The sequence below is a fragment of the Calidris pugnax genome, unplaced genomic scaffold (genome assembly GCF_001431845.1).
Source record: "Calidris pugnax isolate Ruff unplaced genomic scaffold, ASM143184v1 scaffold81, whole genome shotgun sequence".
Classification (NCBI taxonomy): Eukaryota; Metazoa; Chordata; class Aves; order Charadriiformes; family Scolopacidae; genus Calidris; species Calidris pugnax.
This window is the reverse complement of record NW_015090880.1, coordinates 1,949,915-1,965,225: the sequence shown is the minus strand read 5'-3', so window position 1 is coordinate 1,965,225 and position 15,311 is coordinate 1,949,915. Positions and strand designations below refer to the sequence as shown.

The window sequence follows — 15,311 nt, the reverse complement described above, 5'->3', positions numbered from 1 at the left end:
CAAGACCTTTGGGCTTGGAATAAAAATGCCTCTTCTCACCCAGGCTTAAATTTTCCCCAGTTAAGGCATGGCAGAAGCGTTGGCCACATAAGACTTCAATCACCGCCTTCCACTGGGCTAAAATTGTAGAGTTCAGGTTTATTTTCTTGCTTGTTTTGCTGGAGCAGGCTCCGCCGGGACAGCAGGTCAAGCCTTTAGGGCACCCTTAAAAAATAGGTATTTTTTAAAATGGTTTTTCTGTGCTCCCAGCAAAGCCGCTTCGCTGCAAATTGCAAATGGAAGGATGTCTTCTCATCACAAAGACAGTAATTTCAGTGGGATCAGGTTCTTATTTTTTTTTTTCCCCTTCCTCTTTATGGAAATGGAGGAATGATTAATAATCAACACACTTCTGTAGCAGCTTTTGTTCTATATTCTTTGAACCTCTTAGGCTGTCATCTATTCATTTTAAACTTCAGAAGGAACAAGTATAGAAATAGATGATGTAGTAATCCGAGGGCTTTTGAGGAGGTGAAACTTGCCCGTGATTGAATATATGCATTTTGTATTATTCTATATGCCTCCTGCATGAAAATATTTCACTTAAACACAAAAGAGGCCTTCATTTTGCCTTTAAATAAATAATCTCTTCATCCTATGGAGTGTTATCATCCTTGTGAGTGAATTAAAGCTGTGCAACTTTCATAAGTATAAAGGCAAGAAGTTCTATTTGCAGTATTTCCATCCTTGCCAGCTATGTTACTACTTCATCTTCTTTGCTGCTATTTTTTATATTAAAAATAAAATAAAAAATACTATCCTTATATTCATTCTTTACTGTAAGCAGGCTTTGGCCTTCGGGAAATATCAGGTATCCAAGTTTAGAAAAGTCTGAAGAGAAAACTGCTAAATTTCAACAGGGAATTGCTAATTTTCTTTTAATTTTAGTATTGCTGTGCAAAAAGGAGTTTGGTTTTTTTCAAGTAACGAAGAAACAGCTGTGTTGGTGTTAAATATTCAGTGAGTTTTTTAAGTGACTTTTTAAATATCTTCATCTTTATAGATGAAAGTACTCTGAAATAGGAAGGTTTTTGAGAGAGGGAATAATTTTTTTTGACTCTTACCTTTCTCCAGTTGGCATTTAGTAAAATCTGGATGTATGTTTAAAAAATGGAATAAATGACACACCTTTTTTGCCAACAAAATGTTTGATGCCCGGATTCTCTAACTGCAGAAAAGTTGGTGAAGACTTTCTACTAAAATGCTTAAAATAGCGGGGGCAGAATTGGAAACAATGATGAGTGGTGCATTACACAACCAGCCGGGCTGGAGCTAAGAGTAATTCCAGAGCATTTAGAAATGAGCTCGTTAGAGAATGGCAGAGAGAGGAAAATTGTGTCCAGCAGCTCAAAAACCTACCTGAGCTGCTCTCTGAAAGGAGCAAAGGTGGGAAGTTTTAATAGTTGGTGTCCATGAAGAGCTTTGGGTGTCGGGGTAGCAACTTTCTGAGCTGTCTTCATATACCCAGGGTAGAACTGACCTGGTAACACCATTTAATGCCCCAAGTGGTGGGGAAACCCTCTGAAGGGAAGGCTGGAATTGCATAAGTATGTTTGATTTAAGTATTTATTGGAAACTTGGTGAGGAAGAAGGTGATGATATCCTGGGTGGGCTCTGAAATACTCTACTGGCTTCCCCAAATCATTCCAGCCTCTCTGAGGTTAGTGGGTATTTGCAATTTTAGACAAGTCTTGCATTATTACTATTTATTTTTTTGGCAGGTACTTTTCCCAGTTGTATTTCTAAAGGAAGATCTGCATTCCTAAATAGTGATTGGCAAAATACTGTGGTGATGGTTAAGGGAAAAAGCCCGGCATTATTATATATATATTTTTTAAAACATTCTGGTCCCTTACGCTTTGGGGGGGATCTGCATTCCTAAATAGTGATTGGCAAAATACTGTGGTGATGGTTAAGGGAAAAAGCCTGGCATTATTATATATATATTTATTTTTTTAAAAATGTTCTGGTCCCTTACGCTTTGGGGGTGTACAATGCCATGGATGATGAAGTTGGGAAACCTTGGGAAATGAGGATTGTCTGGACAAAACTTAATCCATCTGGGCAGAACGTAATCCCTCCACAAGTGTTAGGAGGAGACCTGTACGTTGGTGTCATGGGGGGAAGAGAGAAGGGAGGAGTGAATCAATAATTGTGGGGGACGCAAATAAATTAATTGGGGTGGAAGCAGAGAATTGGTCCAGTTGGGCTTGGACTGGCAGGAAGGGCTGGGAGTTTGGGGACTCTGGGAAGGAAAGAACCAAGGTCTGATACACAAGAAGGGAATGGAAAAGGAAGAAGAGAAAATAAAAAGCATGGGGTGGGAAGAATTGGAGTTGGTGTAACGTAGCTGGCAAGTTTCTCTTTCTTGAACCCCCAAACACTTCAGAGCATAGAATTTTCTAGTGTTTCCAGTATCCTTGATTGTGATTATTACTCTGTGATGCTGGTACATGCAGACGGTAAACAAGCAGCACTGAAAATGTTTTTGTGAGCTCCAGGTGGCAGAGACCCATGTGGGGACCTCAGTGTCCAAGCAGCGAGCGCATTAATGTGTCACACGGGACAATTAGGGTCTTACTCAGTCCAATTTATTAGATGCAAAGCCATTGCTGACGAAAGAGCAGGATTTAGCTTGGAAACACTGAAATGCACATTTAATATGTGTCCATATAACCTTCATTCGTCATGTTTGTGCCATCTGCACCATGGGGTAGTACACAATTACACAGTGGCTCTTTCCTGCAGGACCTTTTTGGGTGTTCAAGCTTGATGATGTGTCATCGTTTCATCAGCAGTTACGTAGTATTTTATTTTTATACTTAGTGTTGAATTCTGCTATTTTTCACTGTATATCATGAAGATCTGAATAGGAAATGCATTCTGTCGTGGTTAATATTCAACAAACAGCAAAGAATAAGATGTAATTACTTTGCAGCAATAGCTTTATTTATCACCTTTTCCATGTGGCTACAGCTGCTTGAATCTATGGTCAGAGCAAATAGCTGATTGTTTCAGCTTCATTTTCTATTTGTTAGAAATAAACCTCACTTCCTTAAGTATCATGTCTGACAAGTAATTGGTTTGTCTTACACAGCCATCGCTGCTGGGGGTTGCAGTTTGCTGACCACCATGGTACTCAGCTCCCACATCCTTGCGTGTTGATTTTCATCAACACATACCACTATGGAATGGGGAGATCTAAAAGTCTTCTGGCCATAAAGTTGATGTAGTTTGACCTATGGCAAAATACATCCAGTGGTGGTCATATTAAGGGGAATAAGGCAAAGTTTAACTCCTCAGCTGCTTAAGAAATACATTTTTGTGGAACAAATATTAGAAAAAAAAAAAAGGTTGGGTGCTTTTCATTGTTTGTTGTAGATCTGTAGCTTTGTAACTAGGAATAGAACCTTAGAAAAGCAAGTGATGTTTTCCCTTCTTGGGTTGGACAAGCTCAAACACTTGCAGACCTCTACCCTGGGAGGAGAGGAGGTTCTTGCAGCTGCCAATGTAGAAGTTGAGCTGAACTTGACAACTTTTCTTGACTGAAAAAGATGGGGGGGGGAAAAAGTACACTTGCACTGTGACTAAATCTAGCATACAATTAATTCTTCTCTGCAGTTCTGTGTGTTAATTGCTGTCATTGTGTGAACTGATGGTTTAGGCAAAAATAGAAAATTTTGTAACTGGTGCGTTGCTTACAATGCATAGTCTTAGCTCAAAGTGCCAGCCTGCAGTGGCTTTTTGAATCTCTTCTGTGCTGTCAATCGCTGTGAATCATCTTTATGTAAATGAAAAATACGATGAAGAGAGCAAACCTGGAAAGTGTGGTTTGCGCTTCGTTTTCCACTTTTCTCCTTTGTTCAGAAGCTGTAAGCTGGTGGTGTCAGAGTGGAGGCAAGTCGTTCTGCATAGATGCAATTAAATCTCCTTCCACATACCCTTAGCTCCTTCCTCACTCCATTAGAGGTCCCCAGTGCCATACCCAGCTCCTGGTGTACTGGGCCACCAGCCCAGCAGGCTGTGGGAGTTGCCGTGGTGGTTTGGGACAAGTTGATCACCCCATGTGGCTGTCACTTTGAGATGAAATGATACTCTGCCACCAGTGCTTCAGCAGGAAGGGGGTTTAGTTTTGAAGACAGACCTTTGCCCATCTGTGAAAAGTGTTCTGTGTGCTCTCCTGGTACTTTGAGGCTGGGTTAGATGGACAGAGTGATGTCACGTAGGTCTTTTCTTTTAAAAAGGCATGAGAAGAGGGAAGGTGTCCATCTCAAATGGCATCCTGAATTAAAATTATCAATGTCTGTCTCTAGCAGGGCTCAGCACCTTCAGCAACTTTCACAGAATGGTTGGATTTGGAAGGGACCTTGCAGACCATCCATCCCATCCCCTGCCATGGGCAGGGACACCTCCCACCAGCCCAGGTTGCTCCAAGCCCCCTCCAACCTGGCCTTGAACCCCTCCAGGGATGGGGCAGCCACAGCTTCTCTGGGCAACCTGGGCCAGGCTTTCACCACCCTCAGAGTGAAAAAATTCTTCCCGAGATCCAATCTAAATCTACTTTCTTCCAGTTTGAAGCCATTCCCCTTGTCCTATCACAACATGCCCCCGTAATGTTAACCTCTGGCAGAGCTGAAATGACTTGTCTCCAGCGTGGGGTTTTCCTCTTTTTGGTTGGCCCCCGTCCAATGTCTCTGTTAGCCAGGAAGCCCAGAAGGTGAAGATAAGACCCCCCCGGTGGGTCTGTCCTCAGCTTCCTGCCTCCCACATGGCAGTGCTTGCCTGGCAGAACACACCAGGAGCCTGGGGAACCACCACGTGAATCAGAAGCCCGAAGCCTTACATCCCCACCATCACCAAAGAGGCACCCGGATCAGCCCTTCTGGCTTTTCTGGCACTTTGTTTAAACTTCTAAGCTGCTACTTTAGGCACTGTCTTGGAATAGCTTAATTTATTTTTTTTGCGTGTTGCGTTGCTTAGCAACAAAGGAGAGGGGAAAATAGTAAATGCAGCTACTTTGGTTTTATTACTGATAAGTTAGCATCTCCTTAATACAAAAATGTATTTTTAATAAGACTAATGAGCTGTAATTCCTGGCTTTTGCCAGGCAGAAGGTTAAATCAACAGTGTGGATGGACTGGGTAAAGAACCTCACCCCCCCGGGGGTTTGCTGTGACCTGGGGCTGTGCTTTGGATGTCTGTGCTGGTGTGTGCTGCTCCTTGGGGGTATTTTATGCTGCTGCTGCTTTATTTGGGGAGTTTCTCCAATTCTTTGTGCTACCTTAGGAATAGAAGGGATTTGATTTAAAAACTAAACAAACAAAAAAAAGAAAACACAACGAAATGAACCAACCAAACAAAAACTGAAAAAAAAACCACCCCACCAATCTCCAATTTGTGTGAAACAGCCTACCTGCTCAAGTAGAAAACGGAGAAGTTGTGTGTAAAACGGCTCAGTTTGCCTGGGAAAGCACTGGAAAGCGTTACCATTTTAGTCTGGTAGCAGTTTTGACTGGGACAAGTTATAAATTTTCTGGTCTTGCATCAGATGTTTGGCAGCAACAGTTAATTTTTATCGTTCATGAGGCAACATTCCTGTTACTCAAAAAAGCATTTGTCTGATCAAGAGCTTTTTTGGAATTTGTTTATAAACCTTTCCTCGCTGCTGGAGTATTTGGACAATGTCAGCAGCAAAAATCCAGATAATTAGGAACGGTTGAAGCAATCTCTCTATTTCGTTTGTTTTTTTGTAGATTGCCTGTTCAAACTCTGCCCCATGAACCGGTACTCTGCTCAAAAGCAGTTCTGGAAAGCAGCGAAGCCTGGCGCCAACAGCACAACGGATGCGGTGCTGCTCAATAAACTGCACGTAAGTATTGATTAGGCTGCTGTTGGTCATCAACACTGTCATCCACAGAATGATAGGGGGCTGGAAGGGACCTCTGGAGATCACCTCCTCCAATCCCCTGCCAGAGCAGGTCCCACAGGAACGTCCAGGCTGGTTTGAATATCTCCAGAGGCAGAGACTCCACCACCTTTCTGGGCAGCCTCTTCCAGGGCTCTGCCACCCTCAAAGTAAAGAGGTCCCTCTTCATGTTTAGGTGGAACTTCCCATGTTCAAGTTTGTGCCCATTTCCTCTTGTCCTGTCCCTGGGCACCACTGAAAAAAGACTGGTCCCATCCTCCTGACACCCACCCTTGAAGTATTTATAGGTGTTGATCAGATCCTCCCTCAGTCTTCTCCAGACTAAAAAGCCCCAAGTCCCTCAACCTTTCCTCGTCAGAGAGATGCTCCAGGCCCCTCATCATCTCTGTAGCCCTCTGCTGTCCCCTCTCCAGCAGTTCCTTGTCTTTCTTGAATTGGGGAGCCCAGAACTGGTCCCAGTGCTCAGGCTGGGGCCTCCCCAGGGCAGAGCAGAGGGGCAGGATGACCTCCCTCCTGCTGGCCATGCTCTTTTTGATGTACCCCAGGATACCATTGGCCTTCTTGGCCACAAGGACACATTGCTGTCTCATGGGCATCCTGTTGTTCATACAACTTTAAATATTTCCAATCAACTTGACATGATTAACCAGGAGACACTAAGAGAGGATGAAATCAGCATCCAAGGCTCCTTTTGGGACATACACTGAGATTTTATTCTTTTAATGTGCTCTGATTTCTGACACCGAGCTCTTCAAGGTCTGTGTGCCCCAAAATTGGTATGTACAATCCTGGGTTAGAGTCACGGTAGCCACTTAATTTTTTGTCCTTATCCTATAATAGTGCTTTATGTGGGCATTTTGGGTGGTAACAGCACAAAAATGGGACTCTTCAAACTACACAGAGAGGAGGATTCTCAGCTGCTGCATCTCGATGTGGGAAATCCCAGGTGCTTTGTGCTGGTGGATGCCCTCTGAGCTACCCATCAGATAAATCTATTGGGATTCCTCAATCAAACGTAGCTGCTGTTGATACATGTAAAGGCTGATGGGTAATTATGAGTAATTATAAGGCCAGACAAGCCTCTCCTTCCTTATTAGTTTGCAATATTTAATATTTTGTGGGTAAAATGTTGACATTCAGCAGTAGAAAACCCAGTAAGGCAATTGATTGCTGTTTTTAGAGTTCCTATGTACAAGAAAAAAAGCCAACTTAAATACCATCTGTTGACTTTAGAGTTAAATAAACTCTGTGTTTATGTTAAAATTGCATAGCTAGAGTACTTCATGTCAAAATTACAATTCTAAATATTTTTAGTTTCTTTAGGCCTATATTAAGCTCATTGTAGACTGAAATGCAAAATGGCCCTGTAGGAGAGTGTCATTTGTTGATTGCCATATGGCTGCCGTGCTCCTGCTTGTCACAAAGCCTGGCTGTTTGACTCATTTTGCTTCTGAAAACATAATTTTATAACCTAGAAGTATTAACTTGGCAAGGAGAGAGCTATTTTGGTACTGGCTATAGCACAAAGGTCCCCTCGCTTGTGCCACAATTCTCCTGATAAAAGGAGCTTTAATTAATAGGCGGTTCTGGGTTTGGTTTTTCTGGTGCATAAGGGAAGGGGAGAGTTTATGCCCATGGGTATATGTGTTAATTCATGGGTTTTAAGAGCAAGTTTGGTCTAAATACTGCATCATGTAGAATAAAAATGCTGTGTAATTGCCTTTGCATTACAATGTCATTTAAAGTTGTCTTCTCTTTCCTCAGTTGGTGCCACTTGGGTGTTTGGGACCCGACGCTTTACCATTTTGTGCTGGAGTCCCCATAGAAATGCAGGATTAGATTTTTCCACTATTTAGCCACAGCTGAGTGATGGCTGCACAGAAATGTACCCCTGTGCATGAACTGCTTGCTTGCTTTGGTGAAAGGGTCCAAGTACTTTAGAGTTTTCTTGGAGATTATTTAATATCCATCACTTTGACATAAAGGCTAATCTTTTATGTAGCATGTGCCAAATCAGGTCTTCAGTGGCCTGGGGTTGATGTGTGGCTTCAAAATAATTTGGTCTTGTGTATGTCACATATATCAAAACTTAATTTTCTGCCCATCCTATGGGTACCTGTGGCATCTTTTCCCTTTGTTGGCACGTGGAATACCCTAAAACCCCCTGTGTTTTGCAAGATGTGTACTGGGGGACTATGCCCTGAGACATGTGCATACGGTTGTTAGCTCTGCCTGTAATTAGATTTCTTTATCAGTGCATTTAATTTCTAACGAAATTGGTGATTCAAGATGTATTCATCATCACTTGCCTTTTTTGGCTTCTGTTTGTCTGCTGGTGGAATTTATTGTCTGCTGTGGAGCGCTCAATGCTGAGGTCAGGTTATTTTAAGTTAATGCCATTTAAGGGATTTAAAATCTGGGACACTTGTCTTTCTTTGGTATCAGGAGTCAGTGCCAGTTGAGAAGCTGACATCTAGCGGCCAGAAAAAATGATTCTTTCTTCCTGAGTGATTATTGTCAATTTTTGGTGTGTGCTGTTGAAACGCACCCAAAGTCTTAATGGTATTTTCACAGAACAGCCTATCTTCTTTCTGTGTAATAAATGTGGCACCCGATCCAGAGCAGGCAAAGAAGTCATCTCCTTGTGATTGCTTTTGAAATTTGAGAGGAAGTGGCTTGAAGAACTCCTTTCCTGACAGAATGCTTTGAAATCGAGCAAAGAAAAGTTGTGTTTCAGTGATAAAGAGAAAATTCTGCTGTATTGTGTTTCGGAAGGTATTTTTGAATTTGAATGAGCAGCTGTATTCCAGGTTCTCCCGGAGTCAGAGCCAGCAATAATACCTAGCACGGCTTCTAAAAATAGCACTTTTTTGTGTAAGCTGAAGATGCTGAGATTTTATAACAGTCTACAGATGGCTCTTCCTGTGCAGTAGCTCAGCTTCGTCCCGTGTTATTACTGCTTTACCTTACTGCAGTTAGGAACTCTGCGCGCTTTCTTCTCCTCCAAGAAAAAACTGGACTTCCTGTAGTTCTTTAGATCTGAGAACCAAACCATAAACATCGGTGCTGAGCCTCCAAAAAAGTCTAGTTTTAAATTACCACTAGATAGTTGTTAAAGGAAATACAGATTAACTTTTTTTTAGTGAAAGAATCTCCTTTAATGTAAAGTAAGAGAGAATTTCTTTACCAAATGAATTGGTTTGAAAACTGCCTGAGCGAGAGAGATCACTTCTTTTAAAATGAAACAAAGTGCAAGAGACTAGTTAGAAATGAAGTTATTAAACTGAACAATGTGTCCCTATGATCGTTCAGTTTTGCAAGGGCTTTCCCTTTTATTTCCAGGGTGGTGTGATCCAGAAATGCCCAGCTGTATTTTCACAGCTGGTCTATAATGTAACGTGGGGGTTTTTCTTCAGGCTGGTGATGTCTGAGGTCTCTGCTGCTGGGAGCTGGGAATTCGGGGATCCAGAGCTGCTGTTGGGCATTTGTGAAGCCTCTTCTAAATAATCCTGCTGCGTGTTGAGGAGATTAGAGTTGTTATAGAAAGATGAGCTGTGGAAAAGTTGTGGCCTAGGCTGGCAAAGTAAAACAAAAATGCAAAGCTGAGGTCCTTTTCTTTCAATTTGTATAGAAGTCAACAAAAAGTAATACAGACTTTCTGGCCTGAGTTGTCACCCATCCCTTTTCCCCTTCCCTCCATAGGTGTGGTCTTGTCTTCTCATGGCTTGTTTTATCTTGTCTGAGTTTTTCATCTCCTGTTTTATTCCAAAATTTTGTCAAATTCTACCCATCTTGCAGATTGTTTAAGTGGTGTGTATCTCTTCCTAACCAACTGAACGAGGGAATTGGAAATGACACCGTTGGAGGCTGGAAAAAGGAAATGGCACTGTTTCAGATGTTCACTCTTTTCCCACTGCTTTGAAATGCTCTTAAAGAACCTTGAGTATTTGGCCCCTCTTCCTGTGAAAGAGCCAGCAATTGAATTGCTCTCCTTTTAATTTCAGCATGCAGCAGATTTGGAGAAGAAGCAGAATGAAACGGAAAACAGAAAGCTGCTGGGAACGGTCATCCAGTATGGGAATGTGATCCAGGTAGGCTGGGAGCATCTTCACAAGCTGTAGAGGCTTTTGCTCAAACTCCTCTGCTCAATGTGACATTACATTTCTAGAATTCGTGGACAAGAGTCTGTAGCTTTGCAGGGTGTGACAGTGGCCCAAAGTGAAGGCAAAACTATGTTATGATATATATAGCTATGATGGAGTATAGCTATATATATGTATGTGTATATATATATATATAGCTATATGGAGCATAGCTGTGATGGAGTCACTTGTTTTGAGTTAATAGTGCCTTTCAGTTTGAGGTCATGGGATGATTGCTTTCTTCAGGAATGCTCGTTAGAGCCCTTGTTAGGGTTGGCCCTGTGAGAGGTGGCCACGGCACTGCACGATGCCAGATATGGGGTCCCACCATGAAACATTCACATGTCAAATAGTAAACTGGCACTGAGAAGGAAAATCAAGCCGTGTAAGTCATTGCAGTCCAGTGAAACAAAGGATATGCTAGGTCCTGGGGAATGAGGAAAAAAAGAATAAAATCAAACCCAATAAAATGCAAAGTACAATAATTGCTTAATTAAAAAAGACAGGTTCTGATTGCCTCAGCACTTCAGAAGTAAGGAGAGTTACCTAAGTGTTTTCAGCCTTAGATTAAGTCATTCCTCTACAAATGGTTTTTATTTTATTCTGCTGATGGGCTGCCAGCCAGCAGAGGGGATGGCTGGGGGCAGGCTGGGCTTTTGGTCCAAGGAGAAATTGGTTGGCTGCTCTTTATAGCAATTGCAGGATTTGGAGCAACAAAATCTACTTATAATGATGAAAGAAAAATAATAATATCCATTTTTGATTGAGCTGCAAAACATCAGCGCTTTCAAGAGCAGTGATAAGGTTTTGCCTATATTTTCCCATAACTCCCAAGTGTTCTGTGAGTAGTCAAAAGGTGTGAAAAAGTGCTTTCTATACAAAAGTAAATTTACTGGCAATTTAACAGCAGTTGGTTAGAGCTGAGCAGTTCGGGAGCTGGACTGGGACCTGCTTTATCTTTGTGCTGATGGCGTGTGGTCTGCGAGGGGGTGCACAGCACAGGGTTGAAGAATGGAGGATTTTGAAGAGAGTCTTCAAAACATCATTTTTTTTCTGTTAAATCGGACAGAGCAAAGCGGCTTTTCTTCTCACTATCCCCTTCTTACCAGGAAAAACCACTCAGTCCCCAGCAGTTTGCAGCTTGTGAGCCAGGGTTTTTGAACAGGCTGTTGTAAATGACAAGAGCGTTTCTGAGAGTTTATCGTTTGCTGGAGACAGGCTGGTTGGATTAGCTGAGGGTGTTTTGTGCTGTAGGGCTGTGTATATACTGTGGAAGAAGTGGGGGTGAAATTGTGCCTGAATGCATCGATATTTTTCTATATAATTTAGGATAATACTGTGATTATCTTATGCACACTCGCTATTTATTGAGGGGAGGAAAAATGAGCATTCTTAGAACTGAACTCTAATTCTTATTCTAGCTGCTTCACTTAAAAAGTAACAAATACTTAACAGTAAATAAGAGGCTTCCAGCTCTACTGGAGAAGAATGCTATGAGGGTGACCTTGGATGAAGCTGGAAATGAAGGTTCCTGGTTCTACATACAGCCCTTCTACAAACTGCGCTCCATCGGGGACAGCGTAAGTGCTCGGAGCAATATCTTCACAATACTGTGCCCAGCTTGGCAAAGCCTGTTTTGGGCAGCCTGTCTTGCAATTAATGAAATGTACAGATCTTCTCGTGCGTGGATGCTTCAGGAACAACCTTTTTTCCTATGCTGTCGTGAGGGGGAGGAAAAATTGCTATGGTAACTTGTATTTTGGAAACGTGGAATGATTTAGTGTTGGAGGGAATAAGGGACCTAATTACGCTAGCCTTTCACAATTCCTGCCCGATACAAAATGGTAGGAAACTTTGAGGTCTTTCAGTGGATTTGAAACAAAGAATTTGCATCTTGGTTTTCTGTGTTGTCCGTTTGAAATCAAAATTCATCATCATTTTGTATATGAGGGATGAGGTGGTAATGATGTTAAATGGTCCTGTTCATGGGGAAATCTGGAAAGGAATTGGTCCTGAATTACTGTCTTAATCTCTTTTTTACAAATTTGAGCCACCTGGGTGTACTGTCTGCCTAAAACCATGAGGTAATAAGCTTCAGTGTACTCTCTGGTGTAGTCCAGGTGTATATTTGGCACCTAAACACAGCGGCCTTTATCAGATAGGAATAATTTATCCTGCAGAGCAGCCCCATACATTTCCATGGGACTGTTCCTTTTCTGCAGACACACAGAGAGTAAAGGCAGTCTCAGTGGCCATTAAGCTCTTCTAAATCACACCAATTCTCAGCCACTTTATCACTAAGAACAGATCTTTTCAATGCAGAAAAGGCTTTTGGGTTTTAGTTTTGCTCTAGAAGGAGGGAAGAACAGGACCTTTACTGTCCATAATAAAGTGCATTTTTCTTGAGTCATATGCCAGCCTGGTCAAGAATCAGATTTTACAAATGAAAGTGCACTTTGGAGGAGGAGAATTTTTGGCTGACCTTTTGCTCTAGGAATTATCTGTTAAATGTTAGCCAATGAAACAACTTCATGGAAAGCAGCAGATAGGTTAAGTTACCAGAACTGCAGTCTGTGGTAGTTCTGCAAGCCTCCCAGTCCAAGAGTATAGGGGTTTTTTCCTGCCCGAATGACTGAGTACGATGAGCTAAATTCTGAAGGAAGGAGAATCCTGGTTCTTGTACTCAGACTGGCATCTCTCCAAACTGCAAGAAAGTGATTTCCTCCCATCACTCCCATTAAAAAAAAAAAAAAAGAAAAAAAGAGCTTCCTTGGGTTGCAGGTTTGTGTCTGATGCTACACTTATCCACAGGTTGTCATTGGAGACAAAGTAGTCCTGAATCCTGTCAATGCTGGGCAGCCTCTCCACGCCAGCAGCCACCAGCTTGTCGATAATCCGGGATGCAACGAGGTAAGGGCAGAGTGACGCGGCTGGAGCAACCCTACAAACCTCTGCATGTTTCAGCTAAGCTGCTAGGACTCGTGTTTTATGAAAATGGGGTTATCACTAAGTCAGTTCGTACCTGTGGCATTGTGGTTATCTCGTTAATCAGCAATTTCATATAGCTATCAGATTTTTCTTACGTCTGTTGGGCACTGGACAGAGGTTTGAGTTTGATCTCTTTTGCTTGACTGGCTAAAAATAATTTTTTTCTTAAAAATCAAAAGTCGTGGCACAGAGCATGTGTAGGAAGTACTTCGGAGCAAGTCAGCTCCAGAGTTAATTGTTCTGGAGTAAATGCAGAAAGGGCTTTCCTCTAGAGGAATGCAGCAGGGACTGCAGTGTTCTCTTGGAAGCTGTCTGAAAGGTAAAGCAGTACTTTGTGGCAGTACCTTGTGCAGGCACAAGACAGTGGGACTAATTAAGTTCTCCTTTTAGGTCAACTCTGTGAATTGCAATACGAGCTGGAAAATAGTCCTTTTCATGAAATGGAGTGATAACAAAGATGATATTCTCAAAGGGGTAAGGCTCAAATCTCTGCTTGCTTCCAAGCTGTTCACTGGTGGGTAATGCCCTGTATTGACTGTGCTGCCTGGGCTTTGCCAGGGGGACGTGGTGAGGCTGTTCCACGCGGAGCAGGAGAAGTTTCTGACCTGTGATGAGCACAGGAAGAAGCAGCACGTCTTCCTGAGGACAACAGGGAGGCAGTCGGCCACATCTGCAACCAGCTCAAAAGCCCTGTGGGAAGTGGAGGTAAGGATTGTAACCCAGGCTGGGGGTGGTTTTGTGGTAATGATTACTGTTTCTGTTTAAAAACAGTGTACCTGAATTCCTTTTTTTTTTTAGGTAAAAGTCTTCCTGGTACTAGAAGTTTAATCTTAAAATTCCTTTACTGTGCTTTCTGTGCAAAATCAAAGAGAAGATCTGATCTCTCATGCTGTTCTCAAATTCAGGTTGTTCACAATTCAGAAAAAGGGGATAGGAAGCATCTATGGAGTCACTTTCTTACCAGTCACTAAGGTTTAACACCAGCTAATAATTTCAGTTCTCCTGCTGAGTGTACCCAACGCTATTTTTGGTGCGGAGTAACGTGATTATTCACATCCTCATTTGACAGGAGCCTTTGCTGGTCTCTGTGCGTTGCTTGTCTGGACCACTTTTTCCTTTGTTTGGCTTTTAAATAGTGTGACTAACACCTTGGCCATCACTGGCTTCTTAAAATAGCCTCACTCTTGGTGTGATTAGAGTTGGTTTACAATTTTAAATGTTTGCTGTGTGAACTGCCTGTGAGAAACATAAAACTACTAAGTTGGAGTAAATTGTAACTAGTGGATAGGTGTTGTTTCCATATTCTCTTTCTGGAAGTATCTGCTTTGATACGCATTGAAAGCCCACCTACAATTAATGTTAGGTGTTCCAACACATCAGTAGGGTCTGTGGTGGCCATCCATGTGTATGTTTAACGTTGGTAAATGTGAGGCAGAGGCAAATTAGTCCTTTCCCAAAAGGCACAGCTCAGCTACGCTGGGTTTTCCCTGAGGAAGTGGGTGTATCCACAGGGAAGCTGATATGGAGTAACGGATCATCTGATGGTGGAGGCTCTACTTGCCACAGGAGAATCATAGAATCACAGAATGGTCCCTGGAGTAAATTGTAACTAGTGGATAGGTGTTTCCATAGTCTCTTTCTAGAAGTATCTGCTTTGATACGCATTGAAAGCCCACCTACAATTAATGTTAGGTGTTCCAACACATCAGTAGGGTCTGTGGTGGCCATCCATGTGTATGTTTAACGTTGGTAAATGTGAGGCAGAGGCAAATTAGTCCTTTCCCAAAAGGCACAGCTCAGCTACGCTGGGTTTTCCCTGAGGAAGTGGGTGTATCCACAGGGAAGCTGATATGGAGTAACGGATCATCTGATGGTGGAGGCTCTACTTGCCACAGGAGAATCATAGAATCACAGAATGGTCCCTTTGGAAGGGACCTTAAAGCCCATCCAGTGCCACCCCCTGCCCTGGGCAGGGACACCTCCCACCAGCCCAGGTTGCTCCAAGCCCCCTCCAACCTGGTCTTGAACCCCTCCAGGGATGGGGCAGCCACAGCTTCTCTGGCCAACCTGGGCCAGGCTCTCACCACCCTCACACCAAAGAAGGTCTTCCCCAGATCTCAGCTCCATCTCCCCTCTTTCAGTTTGAAACCATTACTGCACGTCCTATGGCTCCACTCCCCATCTCTCCTGTAAAGCAGTTGGAGAAGTTAGCCTTT

The 15,311-nt window shown here is 42.7% G+C and overlaps 1 protein-coding gene across 1 annotated transcript in view; it reads left to right on the top strand.

Annotated features, from left to right (window-relative positions):
- ITPR1 (inositol 1,4,5-trisphosphate receptor, type 1) overlaps positions 1-15,311 on the top strand; it is a 191,774-nt gene that overhangs the window by 46,683 nt on the left and 129,780 nt on the right. Inside the window, exons 4-9 of the mRNA XM_014946800.1 lie at positions 5,793-5,908; positions 9,970-10,056; positions 11,529-11,687; positions 12,919-13,017; positions 13,486-13,569; positions 13,654-13,800. Coding sequence (XP_014802286.1) covers positions 5,793-5,908; positions 9,970-10,056; positions 11,529-11,687; positions 12,919-13,017; positions 13,486-13,569; positions 13,654-13,800 — 692 coding nt within the window. The remainder of the gene's footprint in view (positions 1-5,792; positions 5,909-9,969; positions 10,057-11,528; positions 11,688-12,918; positions 13,018-13,485; positions 13,570-13,653; positions 13,801-15,311) is intronic.